This window comes from Lacerta agilis, chromosome 2, assembly GCF_009819535.1.
Source record: "Lacerta agilis isolate rLacAgi1 chromosome 2, rLacAgi1.pri, whole genome shotgun sequence".
Lineage (NCBI taxonomy): Eukaryota > Metazoa > Chordata > Lepidosauria > Squamata > Lacertidae > Lacerta > Lacerta agilis.
The window spans coordinates 104,253,356-104,271,183 of record NC_046313.1 but is presented as its reverse complement, the minus strand read 5'-3'; the positions used below and the strand labels follow the sequence as shown (position 1 = coordinate 104,271,183).

The window sequence follows — 17,828 nt, the reverse complement described above, 5'->3', positions numbered from 1 at the left end:
TCATTTCCAATATACTATAGCAACTTTATAACATTTTTAAATTCTTCTTTCTCAACTATTCTTAATCCTTATCTGTCATCATATATCTATAATCTTATTCCTAACAAAAATAAACATAACACAATTCTAACTTCTTATATCCTATTTTAACCTAACATTTTATTACTGTCGCCTAAAATGTCCTCTGATTTCAGTTTCAAATGTCTAACTTTTCACGTCGTTTCAAATATTCTTTAAATTTCTTCCAATCTTCTTGCACCTTCTCCTCCCTCTGGTCTCGGAGTTTCGCGGTCAGTTCTGAGAGTTCCATATACTCAATCAACTTCATCTGCCATTCTTCGACTGTTGGTAGCTCTTCAGTTTTCCATCTTTTAGCAATTAAATCCTAGCGGCTGTTGTGGCATACATAAAAAATATTCTATCTTTGTTGGGAATTTCATGGTTGGTCATGCCCAGCAGAAAGGCCTCTGGTTTCTTAGTAAATGTGTTTTTCAACACTTTTTAAAGTTCATTAAAAAAATTCTCCCAGAATGGCTTCAGTTTAAGAACAGACTTCCGGAATGGATTAAATTCGTAAACCGAGGTACCAATGTAAATAGATGTTGCGACCAATGCAAAGAAATAGGATGAATATGCAGAGCAGATCCACAATTCTGCCCAGTACTCCTGCCCAGTATACAGTGATGTTCAGATAGAAACCTAGGCACAACACATTGTTCCATTCCCTAAGACCCCCTCCAGATTGGGTTTTTATGGTGGGGGTCTTCTGCAAAAATGCTCTTGACACAATGATAGTGTATTAGTGCTGGTTGTCTTCTGCTCTGCGATTTCCCCCCAACCATACCTCATTATTGCTGCCCAGGAGCTACCATGACACCAAAGTGGGACAAAAATATACTAGAACATTTGTGGTTTTAAATATGATGGGTTTTCATCAGAAAGTCATGGTATATGCATGAACCACCGAGACTGGCCCCAAACCTTTTGCAGGTGCAACATGTGTTGAAAGCAGGGTTGCAAGCAAGCACCTCAGCAGCATCGCGAGCACAGATAACCATCAGTGCACATTTTAAAAAGGAAGTCTGGAGGAGCTCTTAAATATAATTAAAATCTAGACTTGGGGACCCTAGATATTAGTGCAACCCAAGTGTATCATGATGTTTTTCCCAGTTCTTGCACTCAGGACCCAAAGTGAAATTGATTCAGCCATGCGGGGTATGGGGTGGGATGCCTGCGTACACATGCATCTTGCAGGGCACCCCCATATCCCATTTACCCTGAGGAGCCCCAGGCCCCCCCCACCCCGGCTGGGGGGCTGGGAGGGATACATGCCCAATGCCTAAGCCAAGGTCTTCCTACATTTGAAAGTTTAATAAAGTTGTGGCCAAATTTTAATTCCATGACACGTTGTCAGAGTCATTATTCCTTTCTGGTGGTCCCTGGGGGGTGGGGCGGTCGCCGCCTGGTCACGCAATGAGTTAACTCTCCCAGTTCTTCTTCTCCTAGCTGTTCACCACCCAGTTCTTCCCAACTTTTGTCTTCAGATCTATGTCCCTCTGTGAACCACTGTTCCAAATCTATACTGCCCCACTGCTCCTGGGATGATTCCTGATTCTGAACAGGGGCAGGGGGAGGGGGAGGCTCCTACCATTCCTTCTCAGTGCAGCCCTCTTCAGCACGGTCTCAGAGATCATGAGTATGCCCCTGAATGCTAATTGCTGGGAATCACATGTGAAGAGAGTCCTGTTGTGCTCACGTCCTGCTTTTTTTTGCTTCCTTTAAGCTTCTGGATGAATCATTGAATTGTAGAGTTGGAAGGGACTCTGAGGATTAGCTAGTCCAACCCCCTGCAATGCAGTTGCCCCTAGTAGTAGTAGTAGTAGTAGTAATAATAATAATAATAATAATAATAATATAATAATAATAATAATTTATTATTTGTACCCTGCCCATCTGGCTGGGTTTCCCCAGCCACTCTGGGCAGCTTCCAACAAATATTAAAATACAATAGTCTGTTAAACATTAAAAGCTTCAGGGGATCGAACCTGAGACCTTGGTGTTATCAGCACCCTGCTCTAACCCAGTGTTTTTCAACCTTTTTTGGGCAAAGGCACACTTGTTTCATGAAAAAAATCACGAGGCACACCACCATTAGAAAATGTTAAAAATTTTAACTCTGTGCCTATATTGACTATATATAAAGTAATTTATCAATTTTTCCCACGGCACACCAGGCAACATCTCGCGGCACACTAGTGTGCCGCGGAACAGTGGTTGAAAAACACTGCTCTAACCAACTGAGCTATCCTGTGAGAACAAGATGCTAGACTAGAAGTTCACTGGCCTGATCCAGCAAGCTCTTCTTATGTTCTTATCTAGTGCATTCTGTACAGGCTTCAGCTGATCCATCAACCCACTTGAATTTATCTGAGCCATCAGTACATCATGGCCCAAATATCCCAATGGAACCACTGCCCACACTCTGCGGCTCTTTAGGGCCACCCAGCATATTGCCAGAGGCTTACAGGACCTTTCAAACCCACCAGGGCCAGGTGATCTGAAAAGCCAAGAAGGCTCCTCCCTGCCTCATATAATGAACCACTTGCTCCTGGTTCCTCAAACTGAGCAATGTGTTGCTTTCTAGAGGTTACATGACTATGGTTGCCAGGAATCTGAGTCTGCCTTGCAAGTCTGCTTTCTCTCAGCTGACATTCTTCAAAACCAGCCTCCTCTCAGTACAAAGAGACTTTCTGATGCAGCAGGGCTTCTCCTTTGACAATTGGGGGCCGGGATTGGCTCAGAAATGTCTGCTCACAGTCTTGCTCTGCCTCAGGTGTGGAGGTAAGTCCCGCCTACCACCTTTCTTCCCAAAATCAGAGAAATCCCCAGACTGCTTTTTGAGCTTTGATGGGTAGTTTGATGGGTAGTTTGAGCAGGGACAACCTCTGAGAGCTAACTCTGGAAGCCTAAAACAAACAGAAGAGGATTATGGGTGCTACTGTGTTGGTAAATACTATCGTGGGGAAGGGGGGCTTATTTCAACATTAAAATGGTGTCTGCAGCCAGCATATCCACATAACTCACCTTAAATATCCAGCATACTTTATTTGAATCTCCATAGATATGGTTCAATCTTTTGGAAAATAAATTTGCAGAAAACTAATTTGCAAACAAACAAAACACACCTTTAAACTAGTGCTGATGGTTTGCCATGGAACCATAACACAACCCATTATGGACTTCCTCTGAAGAAGAAGAAGAAGAAGAAGAAGAAGAAGAAGAAGAAGAAGAAGAAGAAGAAGAAGAAGAGTTTGGATTTGATATCCCGCTTTTTACTACCCGAAGGAGTCTCAAAGCGGCTAACATTCTCCTTTCCCTTCCCCCCCCACAACAAACACTCTGTGAGGTGAGTGGGGCTGAGAGACTTCAGAGAAGTGTGACTAGCCCAAGGTCACCCAGCAGCTGCATGTGGAGGAGTGGAGACTCGAACCCGGTTCCCCAGATTACGAGTCTGCTGTCTTCTAACCAACACCAAGCATTTCTCATTTCGCCTCCCCATTTTATGCCAAAGTAGACTGTGAATTGGTGGTAGCAAAGAGACTAGTAGTTTCCCTTTCTGCAACAGGGATGACCTTAGGCTTACAAACTCCCGCCTGTCCCTTTGTTGCTATGCTATGCTATGCTATGCTATGCTATGCTATGCTATGCTATGCTATGCTATGCTAAGTGCAAAACTATGAGCAACACAGGTGGGGTACCAGCTGTTAGATTGCTAAAGGGAAGTAACTGGGCTTTAAAATTTTCATGTAACTTTTCCCTTCTGGAAGCTTCCTCTCTACAAAGACCAAGTTGGCTTTGAAGGGGGGAGTAGGGCTGGATCTACATTGACCTGTTTAACATTACCCCCATTAGAACAATATTGGATACGTCGTTCCAAAACATCACAGGCCATACTTGTCAATTATAACTATTTTAAATCCTTTCTCTTTTTTTGGTCAAATGTAAGTCTTCTTCTTCTTCTTCTTCTTCTTCTTTCTTCTTCTTCTTCTTCTTCTTCTTTGGCGATCACTCATAGCCGAGTAAGATTGTCTTCCATAAACAGTTTTAACAATGAGTCCATAAGTGACTGTGGAGGCCAATTCTGGATCCATATGTCTTTCCTCAGTGCGGACATTGGTTCCTGGGCAGGAGTTGATTACAGTGTGGATTTGCCAAGCATCCCTTCCTCTTAGCACATTTCTCCCTTGCATCCTGAGTTCGAGTGTCTTCAAAGCCCATGACACCTTTGGTAAGGCTGTTCTCCAACTGGAGTGCTTGCAGGCCAGTGTTTCCCAGTTGTCAGTGTTTATACTACATTTCTTTAGATTTGCCTTGAGAAAGACTTTAAACCTCTTTTGTTGACCACCAGCATTACGCCTTCCATTTTTAAGTTCAGAATAGAGTAGTTGCTTTGGAAGACGATCATCAGGCATCCGCAACATGACCAGTCCAACGAAGTTGATGTTGAAGAATCATTGCTCCAACACTGTTGATCTTTGCTTCTTCCAGTACACTGATATTAGTTTGCCTGTTCCCAAGTGATGTGTAAAAAATTTTGGAGACACAGTTGATGGAATCTTTCGAGGAGTTGGCATGAATGCAGCAAAAATAGGGTAAAACACCACACAGGGACATATGAGCAGTGTTTCACTTATAGCAGCATAAAACGATTAAAAATTAAGTGATTAAAAAGACAAGGTAATAACACATTATGAACGCAAATAGCAGGACATCATGTGTCCATCTAGCTTATCAAAAGCATTCCTTAACCTTTCCTTAATGTTAAAAAACATGATTGTAGATCCGCCCTGGTTGCACATTGGAGAGCTTGGTGCCTGTTTTGCTACATTAGATTCTGCAACCTGGGGTTGATTTTTGGGAAAGGCTGACTTGCCAATCGGGCCTCTGCGCAACCTTACTGGGCTAAATTGCTCTAGGGCTGTGATTCTTAACTGATTCACCAGTTAGAAAAAGTTATGTTAGGTCTTGTCTTCATGATAGAAAGAAGAAAGAGTTCCCTACCAGAGTGGAATGGCAAACTAAGCTGTTAGACTATGCTGAAATGGCAAAACTGACCGGGAAACTCAGAGACCAAGAAGACAAGAAATTCAAGGAAGGATGGGAGAAGTTTATAATTGATTTAGGAGACCGCTGTAAGCAGATGAAAACAGCAGTATTTAAATCTCACTTGTAATGTAACAAATACCATGGATAATATGGATAGATATAAAACATAGACTATGAAATAATATGCAGTTGGAAATGTTGACAATAGGACCCAGGGAAGGGATGGGGGGGGGAGTCACGATATTCAGAGAAATCTCATTTATGGATATGTATTTGGCATTGTAATTATTTTTTCATTTGTAAAATCAAATAAAAATATTTTTTTTTAAAAAAGGTCTTGTTCACTGTTCATTAATGTTTTCTTTTTTCTTTCTTTTCTCCCTCCCCCCACCCTTTGATGAAGTTGCCCCAGCAGCATCAGAAAAATGGCATACTCTGCGCAATCTGTGGATTACATGTCTAGGAGTCTGGATGTTAGTGGTGGTGGTGGATGGTAAAGTAACTATGCAGGAAAGGGCTCCATTGTTCCAACGCAAACCTTTCGTAGTGCTATGGAATGCACCGACCAGGCTGTGCCAGCTGCGACCAAGGTGGATTTAGAGCTCAGGACTTTTAAAATTCTTGCAAATCCCTATGACGACTTGAGTGGCTCCACTGTGACAATATTTTATCACAATCGCTTGGGCTACTACCCCTATTTAAAGAACGCCGCTAAGCCCATCAACGGAGGAATACCACAGCACGGAAACCTTTTCAAGCACATCGCCAAAGTCAAGTCTGATCTCAAAAGGCCATACCTACGAACCAATTCCAGGGACTTGGAGTCATTGACTGGGAAGACTGGAAGCCTCAGTGGATTAGGAACGGGGGCACTAGAAATATGTACAAAATTTGGTCTCTCGAACCTATTAGAAAGGAGAATCCTCAATGGTCCAGTTACAGAATCAGGAGAGCCGCTAAGGAAGCATTTGAAAAGGCAGGGGAGACGTTTATGAAGACCACCCTTATCCAAACTAGAAGAATGAGACCAAAGGGACTCTGGGGTTACTATCTATACCCAGAATGCCATAATTATAATTTCATGGCTCATCCAGATAAATACACAGGAAAATGTGAAAAGATTGACTTGAAATTGAACGATCGCCTGCTTTGGCTATGGAAAGAAAGCACTGCTCTTTATCCTTCCGTTTACCTGCATCACAAGCTGCAGTCAAATCGGAACGCTCAGAGATTTGTGCGCTATCGGGTTATGGAGGCAATGCGCGTTGCTACCATGGCTAGAAAGGACTATGCCTTGCCTGTTTATGTGTATTCTAGGCCATTTTATGCAAGAACGTTCAATTCTTTGACAGAGGTAAGGGGAAATGTATAGACTAGAATCTATAAACCTCCCAGAACCAGCTTAACATTACTGTTGAGCAGGTACCTGTTGTATACACGTGAAAGCTGCAATGTTAGAAAGAATTCATGGAAGATCCTAGGACAACTTCTGTCGCTAAGTAGGCAATGCTCTGGAACCAGAACTCCCTGTTCTGGAGAGTTAACTAGTGTGCTTTGGGCTTCAAAAGTGCATTAGTCACATCAGAGACACATCAGTGTGGTGCAGTGGTTAAGAGCGGTAGACTCGTTATCTGGGGAACCGGGTTCGCGTCTCCGCTCCTCCATAGGCAGCTGCTGGGTGACCTTGGGCTAGTCACACTTCTCTGAAGTCTCTCAGCCCCACTTACCTCACAGAGTGTTTGTGGGGGAGGAAGGGGAAGGAGAATGTTAGCCGCTTTGAGACTCCTTCGGGTAGTGATAAAGCGGGATATCAAATCCAAACTCTTCTTCTTCTTCTTCTTCTTCTTCTTCTCTTCTTCTTCTCTTCTTCTTCTTCTTCTTCTTCTTCTTCAATGAGCTGTGCGAGGTGGCTGCATATTGTGCCGCAGTCACAGGACCACAACAGGGCCTCTGCTGCAGATAGTAGCACATATTGCCAGACGCAAGCATTCAAGTATTTGGGGCCCAGGACCTACTTTATAGACCAAAGTCCAAACCCTGAACTGGGCCTGCTTGCCCACAGGCATCTCGGTGCTGTTCTTTAAGGATTGGCGAGGTACGTTCCCAAATTGCACTGCCACCCAGAAGCCTGGCAGCCTCATTTCACACCACCTTCAAGCGCATGAACTCCTTTCGATGTATCCAGACAGGCTTGCAGTGTTGGGTCCTTGGATACCGCCCGATCTGTGCACCTGATCCTTCTGGAAAACTGTAGCCTCATCCAGCAAGGAGCCAAGTACTGCCCGCAACCAGCACTTTCATCTCAACAGAGTTTAGCCTCAACTCATTGGCCCTCACCCAGCTCATTGCTGCACCCAGACTCAGATCCAGCAACTGCACAGCCTCTCCTGAATAAGAGCTGGACATCACCCACATACTGTTGACATGGCGACTTTTCCCAACAGGTTCATAGAGCTGTAGAAAAGCACAGGGCTGGTGGTGGCATGGGAGCTCACAGTAGAATCGTAGAGTTGGAAGGGACCCTGAGGGTCAGGCGATCCTCAGCAGCCCAACCCCCTGCAGTGCAGAAATATGCAGTTGCCGGGATCAAACCTGCAACCTTGGCATGGTCAGCACCACGCCGTAACCATTCGAGCCATCCAGGCAGTTTCAGAGTCGAGTTACACAGGTTGCAGGGATGTAGTTTTTGGAATACAGAGTTTTTGAGCTTTATGGGTGCTGAAAAGGGTTCGCCCTATCCTGGTCATTTGGATTGATCCCACACTCTTGAAAATTGCTGCATGTTTTCACAGGAGACAGACACTAGCCTTGGTCTTTAAAAGAGAGTTGACAGTGTTTTAGAAAACAGCATTATTCCCTCTGGTGTGCACATTCATACCAGTGAAAATCTCTGGCAAACAGGTGTTGCAAAGGGGGGGGGGTTGTAGTGTTCGAAAAACCTGTTTCTTTAGTGGTTTCTTCTGCAATGGTGAACCAAAACAAAGAAAAGAAAGAAAAGCAAAACAAGTGTGATGATGATGATGATGATTATTATTTTTATACCACCCTTCATCCAAGGATCACAATATAAAAACACAAAAATACACACCATAGTAATAAACAAAAACATACACCCCCCAACACAGTTTAAAAGACCATAGATCGTTTAATTAGCCAAAACCCTGGGAGAAGAAGGTTACTGCTTGGTGCCTTAAAACTATTTAACGAAGGCGCCAGGCGAGCATCCCTGGGGAGAGCCCTCCACAAGCAGAGAGCCACCACAAAAAAGTCCCGTTCTTGTGTTGTTGCTCTCTGGACCTGTCGTGGAGGAGACACATGAAGAAGAGCTTCAGGTTATGATCGCAGGTTGGTTCATATGGGGACATCACATCACAGCAATGCCTTACCTTTTCCTCTTGGTTATTACGCATGTTCCTGCTTTACTTTTCAGGAAGACTTGGTGAATACTATTGGTGAGAGTGCAGCATTGGGGGCCGCTGGAGTCGTCCTGTGGGGAAACCATCGTATGCCCTAAGTAAAGTAAGTGAATTTGGGTTAAGAAAATGTATTTGATTTTGCAAGAATTCTTGGGTAACCTCTCATCTTCTTCTCTCCCCACCCCCACCCCCCATATTAATTTTGTTTTAACATATAATACAGTAAAAAAACCAAACTGGTCTAAAGAGAAATAATAATAATAATAATATAATAATAATAATAATAATAATGATGATGATGAAAATAGAACAGAACAGAACGGCGGCAGCAGTAGCAAACAACAACAACACAAAATCTATCACAATAATATCTTTATCTTCAGTCCACATTAAAAAAAGGTAAAGGTAAGGACCCCTGACAGTTAAGTCAAGTTACGAACAACTCTGGGGTTGTAGCGCTCATCTCACTTTACTGGCCAAGGAGCCGACATTTGTCCACAGACAGTTTTTCTGGGTCATGTGTCCAGCATGACTGAAGTAAATCCTCCCAGCTCTCACCTGGGAGCTTCCCCCTTCCTCACCTCGCACCTTGAGAAAGACCTTTCTTGCCTGCCTTCCTCTTCTGTGCAACACCTCTCTGTATGTATCTTTTTACCCCAAATATAAGTATTCAGCAGTGCTTTTTTTAAATATAATAATAATAATGGGGTGCCAGTAACCACCATGAACTAAGTGCCACACTTTTTAATAACAAAAAAGAGGTTCTGGTGCTGCGTAGCCTTGAGCGCCCTCTGAAAAAAAAAAGCTCTGGCCTTCAAAAAATAAAACTTACATATGAATAAGATAAACAGAGGGCTCTCAAGAATTTAAATTCACAGCATTGGTAAGAGGAAATCCCATTAAGGAAGTAAATAAAGAATGGGAATGTGTAGAATTATATATGGGAAAATATGGGTAAGAAGAATAGTTAATAGTAAAACACAAGGAAATTCGAATTGCAAGGTAAAAGAGTAGCGATAAGTAAGGAGAATGTACAGTAAGAATTAAATACATAACACAGTAGATTTTTATGTGAGAATAATAATATGATTGCATATGGTGAGGGAAGTTGGGAGGGGGAGAGGGGAGGAGCAAAACAAGTAAATTTTAAGTATTGTATTATGTAGCACTTAGTAGATGTCTGAGTGCAAGACTCTTTAAGTTCATTTGTAACAATTTATATTATTATTTTCTTTGTTGTTTATTTTGAAATAATTTTCAATAAAGATTATTATTATTATTAAAAATTAAAATCATACAAAAGGAACAAAAAAAAGTAAAGGAGAAAGGATTCTTTAAAGAGCTGATTTTTGGTGGCGAAAGCTCTGGGGAGGGAAGAAAGAAAGAAGAAAGAAAGAAGAAGAAAGAAGGAAAGAAGAAGAAAGAAGAAGAAAGGGGTGAGCGATCAGCCACAGAGCTTTAAAGCCCGGAAAGAGCTCAGCAGGGCAAAATGTAAATGCAGAGAAGCCCTTAGTATACCATCTGAATGGGACAATCTTGGTGCTCAACTGAGTGGGCACTCTACTAGGCAAACCTGTATCGTGGTGGTGTCAACAGATCTGGAAATTACAGAAAAAGATTAGGAGCAAAATGAATAACCCATTTGCTGCTTTCCTCCCTACCATGGGCTGTAGAAACATACAGATAAATAAATAAAACTGAGATTTATGGAATCCCCCCCCCCCCCACACACACAAATTCCCTTCTTTGCCATGGACACATTCCTTGATCACTCAGACAAGTATCTGTCCTGGTCATTTGACAATAGAGATGCAATCTGCAAGCCAATATTCCAGTTTATATGGGAGTGAGCCACCATGGACCCCGTGGGGTTTACTTCCCTGTAGATGTGCAAGGTATCGCTCTGCCACTAAGCCTGTTGTCGTCTTTTGTTTTCTTTCAGGAAAGCTGTTTGCAACTGAAAAGCTATGTAGGTGGTCCCTTGGGACGTTACATCATTAATGTGACTTCTGCGGCCACGTTCTGCAGCAAAACTCTCTGCAACATGAATGGGAGATGCGTTCGTAGAAACAGTGAATCGGATGCCTATCTGCATTTGCCTCCTCACCATTTAAGATTGTCTTCGATAGCTCCGATGCAAGAAAAGTCCTTGTGAAAGGATATCTGAGGAAGAAGGATAGGAAGGACCTGAAAAGCAATTTCATCTGCCACTGTTACCAGGGATGGAAGGGGGCGGCTTGCAGGTGGCCTTCTCCTGCAAAAGGGTGAAAACCATCCTGACAATAAAGGCAATGGCATTCAGTCTCTCTTACTCAATATTGCACTGTTTCGCTTTGGATTATTATTATTCATCTGTTTATTTGCAATATTTATAGCTCGTTTATAACCCATTGCAACAGCAATGGGTTAAAAAATGTGGTACATATTACTGCTGGCCAAGTGCCTCCATTTTAATTTTTTTTTTTATAAGATTTTGATTGTTTTCCATTAAAACAAGAAAAAAAAACATAACATAACATGAACACCAACATTAACACCATAAAAAACACACTACATAAACATAATCAAACAATGACAATAAAAGAAAAAAGAAACTTATACAAACCTTAAACTAACACTTATCTTCGTACTTTCCTTATTTCTATCTTCTCTATTGGGGGACTTCCCCATTCCCTCCCTGGCTTCAAAATCATATATATCTTCTAGGTAGCTTTGTATCATATTCCATTAACATTTGCCCAAATTTTTGATATACTTAACTTTACTTAGTCATTACCTAATCAACTTTAAATCTTATCTTAACATCAAATCTTAAGACATTTCTAACAAATAAATCATTTACAGAAAAATCTTATCTTAACAGTATTATCTAATATAAACCTACTAAAGCCGTTCTTTATTGCATCTGCTCAAATATTCAATTTAACTGATTAACTAAATAGTCTTTAAATTTTTCCAATCCTGTGACACCTTCTCCTCCCTCTGGTCCCGGATTCTGGCGGTCAGTTCTGCGAGTTCCATATATTCCATCAGCTTCATCTGCCATTCTTCCCCGTTGGTATCTCTTCCCCTTTCCATGTTCTTGCCAATAAGATTCTAGCTGCTGTTGTGGCATACATAAAAAACACTCTATCCTGACTGGTATCTCTTCATTTGGTTATGCTCAGAAGAAATGCCTCTGGTTTCTTGCAAAAGGTAACTGTCATTACCTTCTTAAGTTCATTGTAAATCTTATCCCAGAAAGCATTTACCGCTGGCAAGTGCCCCATTTTAAGCGGGTGGCGCTGTGGTCTAAACCACTGAGCCTCTTGGGCCTGTCGATTGGAAGGATGGCAGTTCGAATCCCGAGACAGGGTGAGCTCCTGTTGCTCTGCCCCAGCTTCTGCCAACCTAGCAGTTCGAAAGCATGCCAGTTTCAGTAGATAAATAGGTACCGTCTGGTGGCGGGAAAGTAACAACGTTTTGTGTGTGCTCTGTTTTCCATCACGGTGTCCTGGTTGCACTAAAAGCGGTTTAGGACAAACGCCGGCTCCCTCAACCTGAAAAAGCGAGATGAGCGCTGCACCCCATAGTTGCCTTTGACTAGACTTAAACCGTCCAGGGGTCCTTTACCTTTTAACTTTACCTTTAAGCAGGGCCACCCTGCTTTCTTTGAAGGTGCCCCGGGCTCTTCCTTCATCCGGGGCGCCCTGGGATGGCAGCTGCATTGGTGCCTTCCAACATGTGCCAACCAGAGCCTCTCAATTCAATCCATTGGGCTGATGGCGCGGCGCGCCAGGGCGCAATGGCCTGGAGGGCGCCTCCGTCCTCCAGCCCCGCTGGCAGCGCCTGCCGGCAGTGCCCTCTGACTCCCGCAAGGCAGCTGGCCGGCCACGCCACGCCCTCTGGCTGCCCAGCAGAGCACAGGAGCACAGCTCTGCGCGTCCTTCCAGCGCTTCAGCCCGGGACGGGAGGCGAGGGCGGCCGTCTCGCGCTCTACCGCGCAGCTCGCGCTCCGCGCGCAGCCGCCGCCCACACCGATGGAGCACAAGCTGCCCAGGCCGCGCCGCCCGGCTGCGCTGCGCCATCCGGATGCGCGCGGGAGTGCGAGCCGGCCGCCCTCCGCCTCCCCGTCCCGGAAGCGCTGGAAGGGCGCGCAGAGCCCCGCGCCGCTCCAGCGCCACGCCCCTCATCCCCCGCTCGCCCACCCCCCTCCCAAGGGGCGGCAAGCGCGGGAGGGAGGCGGCGGAGAGGCGGCATGGCGGGGGCGCCGGAGGGATAGCCGCGCCAGGGCGGCAGATCCCCTTAAGACGGCTCATGGTGCCAACATTTGCTACAACTCCCATCAGCCCCTGGGAGAGGGGCCCAAATGTGCGTGTGTGTGAAGCGGGGGAGCCCTCAGCCACCATTGGCCCAATGGGCTTCCTCTGCCAACCATGTGAGTAGCTCATGCCCTGGGTGGGGTGGGGAAGTGGCTTCCTTCCACCTCAGGGGCGGCGTGCGGAGAGGCATGCGAGTGGGCCAACAGGGATGAGTCCATCACATCTTTCTCGACAGCAAAGAAAAACTACAAAAAATAGGCAGAGGTGCTAAACTCCAGCAAATGCTTAAGTGAAAAAGTTGGTGCCTCAAAGTCATCAGAATCAGCACTACCCATATATCAGAGGGCCAGGGGTAGCACAACTGAGGAGGGAATCACCCCTATATAACATATCTCAGAGGGCTTCCAGAATCACCAAGAGGGCCTCTCCCATAGATCTTAGTATGCAGGCAGACACTCCAAGTAATCAAGTCTCAAGTTGTACAAGACTCTATAAGTCAGCACTATAAGTCCCTTGTTTGACACCTGGCCGTGTGCCTGTCTGACATACTTGCTGGCTGAAATGGACACCAAATTTACTTCTCCAGCTGGACAAATCACAGACCGTGCTTTTGATAATAGTCCTTCCCCGTTCAGATAGCATCAGAGGGCCACCGAAATATGGGACATTCTGTGCAGCATTCAGCTGATCCTTCGGGCCATTTGGATTTGTCTGAAAATCAGTACATTGTGTGCCGGAAAGCCCAAGGAACTTCTGCCCACATCTCTGTTGCTCTTCAGAGCCATCCCAGCATATTGGCAGAGGTGTCCTCTACCTTTCAAGATCCCTCGGGATGAAGCAAAAAAGCCAGCAAGGTGCCTTATACAATGGATGTATTGCTAATTGCCAGGAACACACATCAGATAGTATCAGGTGGCTTCTGAGGTCTGGGACATTCTGTGCAGCATCCAGCTGATTCTTCAACCTGTTAGGATTTCCCCTAACAATCAGTACATTATGCCCTGCAAAGGCAGAGAGCCCACATCTCTGCTGCTCTCCATAGTCAACCCCAGGATGTTGCCAGAAGCCTCTTGTACCTTTCAAGCCCACCAGGATCTGTTGAACTGGGAAGAAATGGAGGTTCCGTGGGCCTTATATAAGGGTTGAGGTGAACCTAGCTTCTCAAACTGAGTGATGTCTTGCTTGCCAGAAGTTGAGCTACTTGCCAGAAGTTGAGCTACTGCCAGGTTTTTCAGCCAACAGACAAACTGGTGGGACGTGTGGCCATAGTGCTCTGTTTGGATTGAGAATGGCTAACCTGTGCAGGGAATGGGAGTTTAACAGAAAAAAGCATTTTGGGATTCTCTAGACTGAAATGGATTATTGAAGGACAGGTGGGACTTCAGTGGAAAATTAAAAATAAATTGCTGGCCACAAATGGAGCAACCTCCACTAAACTTAGGTCGCACATTTGGAGAAGGAACTGGTCTCCTTCCATAACCTTCTGGTTACTGAGTAATAAGGGGGAGCCTCAGTAACCTCAGTAATAGGGGGAACCTCAAATGTACTACTGTGGCAGAAAGGGATGTCCTAAACTTTCACGGCTCTGGCTAGCCATCACTATTGTTCATTTCTGAAGAGATCATGAGAAGATAGCAACAAGATATCTCCTCCTGATATTCCCAGAAAGGGAATATGGCCTATAAGCCAGCGTTCATGCATTCTGTTTACCTGCAGGTTGGTTGAGAGTAGATTGCTCAGCACATCAAGGCATTACAATTTAAAACTAGAGATGAACAGAAAACCCAGTGAAAGGAACAGGCATGTCTTCCACGTAAGAGGCCATCAGGCATCCGCTGAGGTCTGTGTCAGGCTGCTATGAGCGACTCCAGCTGATTGCCAGGAAAGTATAAAGACAAGGGAGGTTTCTTACTATCCTTTTTTATTCAGTATTTACAGAGAAGCGGCTATAGAAAACCCAGCCTCTGGATAATGGTGTTGTCCCGAGTGAATCTCCAACCCCTCATCTCTCCCCTTCCTTGTTCATCACTTCTATGGGTGCTGTCTTTGAGCTCTTTGCTCTCCTACCTTTAAGGTTTGCTGGGTTCTAGGGGGTGTGTCTGGAATGCTTTCTAAAGACACGGTGTCCGTCGGCTGTCGCCCCTCTGCTGCTTCCTCCTCCTCCTCCTCCTCCTCCTCCTCCTCCTCCTCCTCCTCCTCTTCTCCCATTATTCCCAACTTTCCCCCTTAGCTGTGAGCTCCCGCAAACCCATGTTGTAAATGTAAAACTGCCTTCCTTTTCCTCCCCCCCCCCGAAGGGTCAGGCTGGGGAGGCAGCCTCCACCATATCTCCAGAGCCAGTGTGGTGTAGTGGTTAAGAGCGGTAGATTCGTAATCTGGGGAACCGGGTTCGTGTCTCTGCTCTTCCACATGCAGCTGCTGGGTGACCTTGGGCTAATCACACTTCTTTGAAGTCTCTCAACCTCACTCACCTCACAGAGGGTTTGTTGTGGGGGAGGAAGGGAAAGGAGAATGTTAGCCACTTTGAGACTCCTTCGGGTAGTGATAAAGCGGATATCAAATCCAAACTCCTCCTCCTCTTCCTCTGCCCAGTCCCTGACAGTCCGGGACATTCTGTACAGTATTCAGCTGATCCCTCAGCCCATTTGGATTTGTCCTAACAACCAGCACTTTGTGTCTGAAATACCCCAAGGCACCACTGCCTTCCTGGACCTTCCAAGCCCACCAGGATGAGGCAAGAAGCCAGAGGGTTCCTCCCGGCCTTATATAATGGATATCTTGAACACGGCTCCTCAAACTGAGCAACGTGTTCCTGACCAGAGCTTGAGCACTAATACCGATCTGCCCTGCCAGCCTGTGGTCTCTTAGCTGTCAGCTTTCAAAAGCAGCCTCTTCGTACAAAAAGGCTTTCCAATGGGGCAGAGCTTGTTTCTTGAGAACCGGGGCCAACGTTTGGTTCAGGTCTGGCTACTTATGTTCTTGTTCTGCTTTGCTTCAGGACTGGAGGTAGGTATTGTCCCCACCCGCCAGTCCCTGAATAGGTAAAACAAGAATAAGACACTGTTTTACATAGGTTCAAGACAGCCCCACTTCTTGTTGTATGTGTATAGCTGGAGAGATTCGGGGCTCATGCACATTGCTGCTCACCCTGTGCTTTTGAGGAAAGGGCCAATGGGTTTTCCATTTCCCCCACCACTTTCTTCAGGAAAACTTGCTACTTACGGCTGAATCCAAACAAACGTCAATCCGCAGAAAACTCGACTGACGATTGCTTCGATTCAGAGTGTGCCATCTTCGAGGAAGAAGGGTCCAGCTGTCTAGGTGGAAGATGTTGCTAGTCTCAGGGCACAGGAGCCTGCCATAAATTTGCATACAATTTCCATATCCTAAGCTATACACAGAGATACAATTTTAGTCTGACTTTCCAAGAGAAAAAGACGAGTGCTGTTGCTGTTGTGGGACCTATTCTGACAGCTATGTGGGCCACCAGGATTGTTGGTGGGTTAGGTCATTGAAGATTGATGGCCCCTCCTCAAATGAAACGATGTCTCTTACAACAGATGCTGTGAAATGCAGAATCTGCAATCCTGGTGATGTGACGTTTTGCAGAAAATATGATGTGACATGTGAGGGATCATACTGTATGAAGATAGAAAGCTTTTCAGGTAAGGAGTATTTCCTGTTGACATTCCTCCTTTTTCTATGCTGGGCTTCAATGTAGAAAACAAAGCCTTGTGTTCCGTATTTACTATTCTGCAGAGCGTAAACAAAGCTTCCCCTTTTGGCCACAGCAGGTGCCCGTGCATTCCCTTAGTTCGTAATTTTTTTGGGTATGTATTCTGTGGCATAGCATCAGCAGCACAGCTTCCTAGAGACAGCAATGGTGATCAAATGGTTCCAATACTTTTTGAAATGGTGCGATCCTTGCCAAGCGCAGTGCCACCGCAGCAGCCAACAGACTGACAGAGGTTGTTGTTTTTTTTCTTTAAGGATAGGAAACACGTTTACCATGATAGGGGGCTCCTATCTCTGTGCTTTGGGAATCCTAACTTTGAATTGCCACAAGAAGTAGCCACCCCCCAATTTTCCAAAGTTGGAAGAGTTGGCAAACTGGGGAAGGGCATTCCCACTCACCATTGGGCATAACATGCCTGTAAACCCTGTCTATGTGTGTAGGGGCTTTTTGGCACTTAAGCAAGGCACTGAACAGAAGGGCCAGTAAAGGAATCAGCAGGCTATCCATAAGCAAGAGCCCTGATAAGCGAAACCTGACCTTCAGAAAAGGCATAGGCCTCTCAAGAGGAGACTCTTGAGAGTCCCATGGACTGCAAGAAGATCAAACCTATCCATTCTCAAGAAATCAGCCCTGAGTGCTCACTAGAAGGACAGATCTGAAGTTGAGGCTCCAGTACTTTGGCCACCTCATGAGAAGAGAAGACTCCCTAGAAAGACCCTGATGTTGGGAAAGATGGAGGGCACAAGGAGAAGGGGACGACAGAGGATGAGATGGTTGGACAGTGTTCTCGAAGCTACCACACGAGTCTGACCAAACTGTGAGAGGCAGTGAAGGATAGGCGTGCCTGGCGTGCTCTGGTCCATGGGGTCACGCAGAGTCGGACACGACTAAACGCTGAACAACAACAAGCCCAGCTCTTGCTGATGGGGAGCTTCTATGCTAGTCCAGCTCTTCCCCAAACCCGGCCCTCCAGATGTTTTGGGACTACAACTCCCATGATCCCTAGCTAACAGGACCAGTGGTCAGGGATGATGGGAATTGTAGTCCCAAAACATCTGGAGGGCCGAGTTGAGGATGCCTGCTCTATGCCTTCCCCTCTAATGCACACTCCGCCCATCACAGTTATAGGTCTTTCACTATTTAATTAGAATGCCTCCAGACTGTCTTGAAGGATTCGGGCACACACTTGGAAATTTAGGGTTGTGAAATTAAAGTGGATTAAAGAGCTCCGGGGCCCTATTGAAACAAATGCAGCTTTTAAAACAAACA

General features: G+C 45.3%; 1 protein-coding gene across 1 annotated transcript; it reads left to right on the top strand.

The window, feature by feature from the left end:
* The first annotated feature begins 5,610 nt into the window (after positions 1–5,610).
* LOC117042961 (hyaluronidase-like) lies at positions 5,611–8,624 on the top strand. The gene is given in 4 exon segments (XM_033142585.1): positions 5,611–5,689; positions 5,692–5,895; positions 5,898–6,460; positions 8,537–8,624. Coding segments are annotated over 4 exon segments (930 nt in total). The 3' UTR covers positions 8,621–8,624.
* Positions 8,625–17,828: the final 9,204 nt, after the last annotated feature.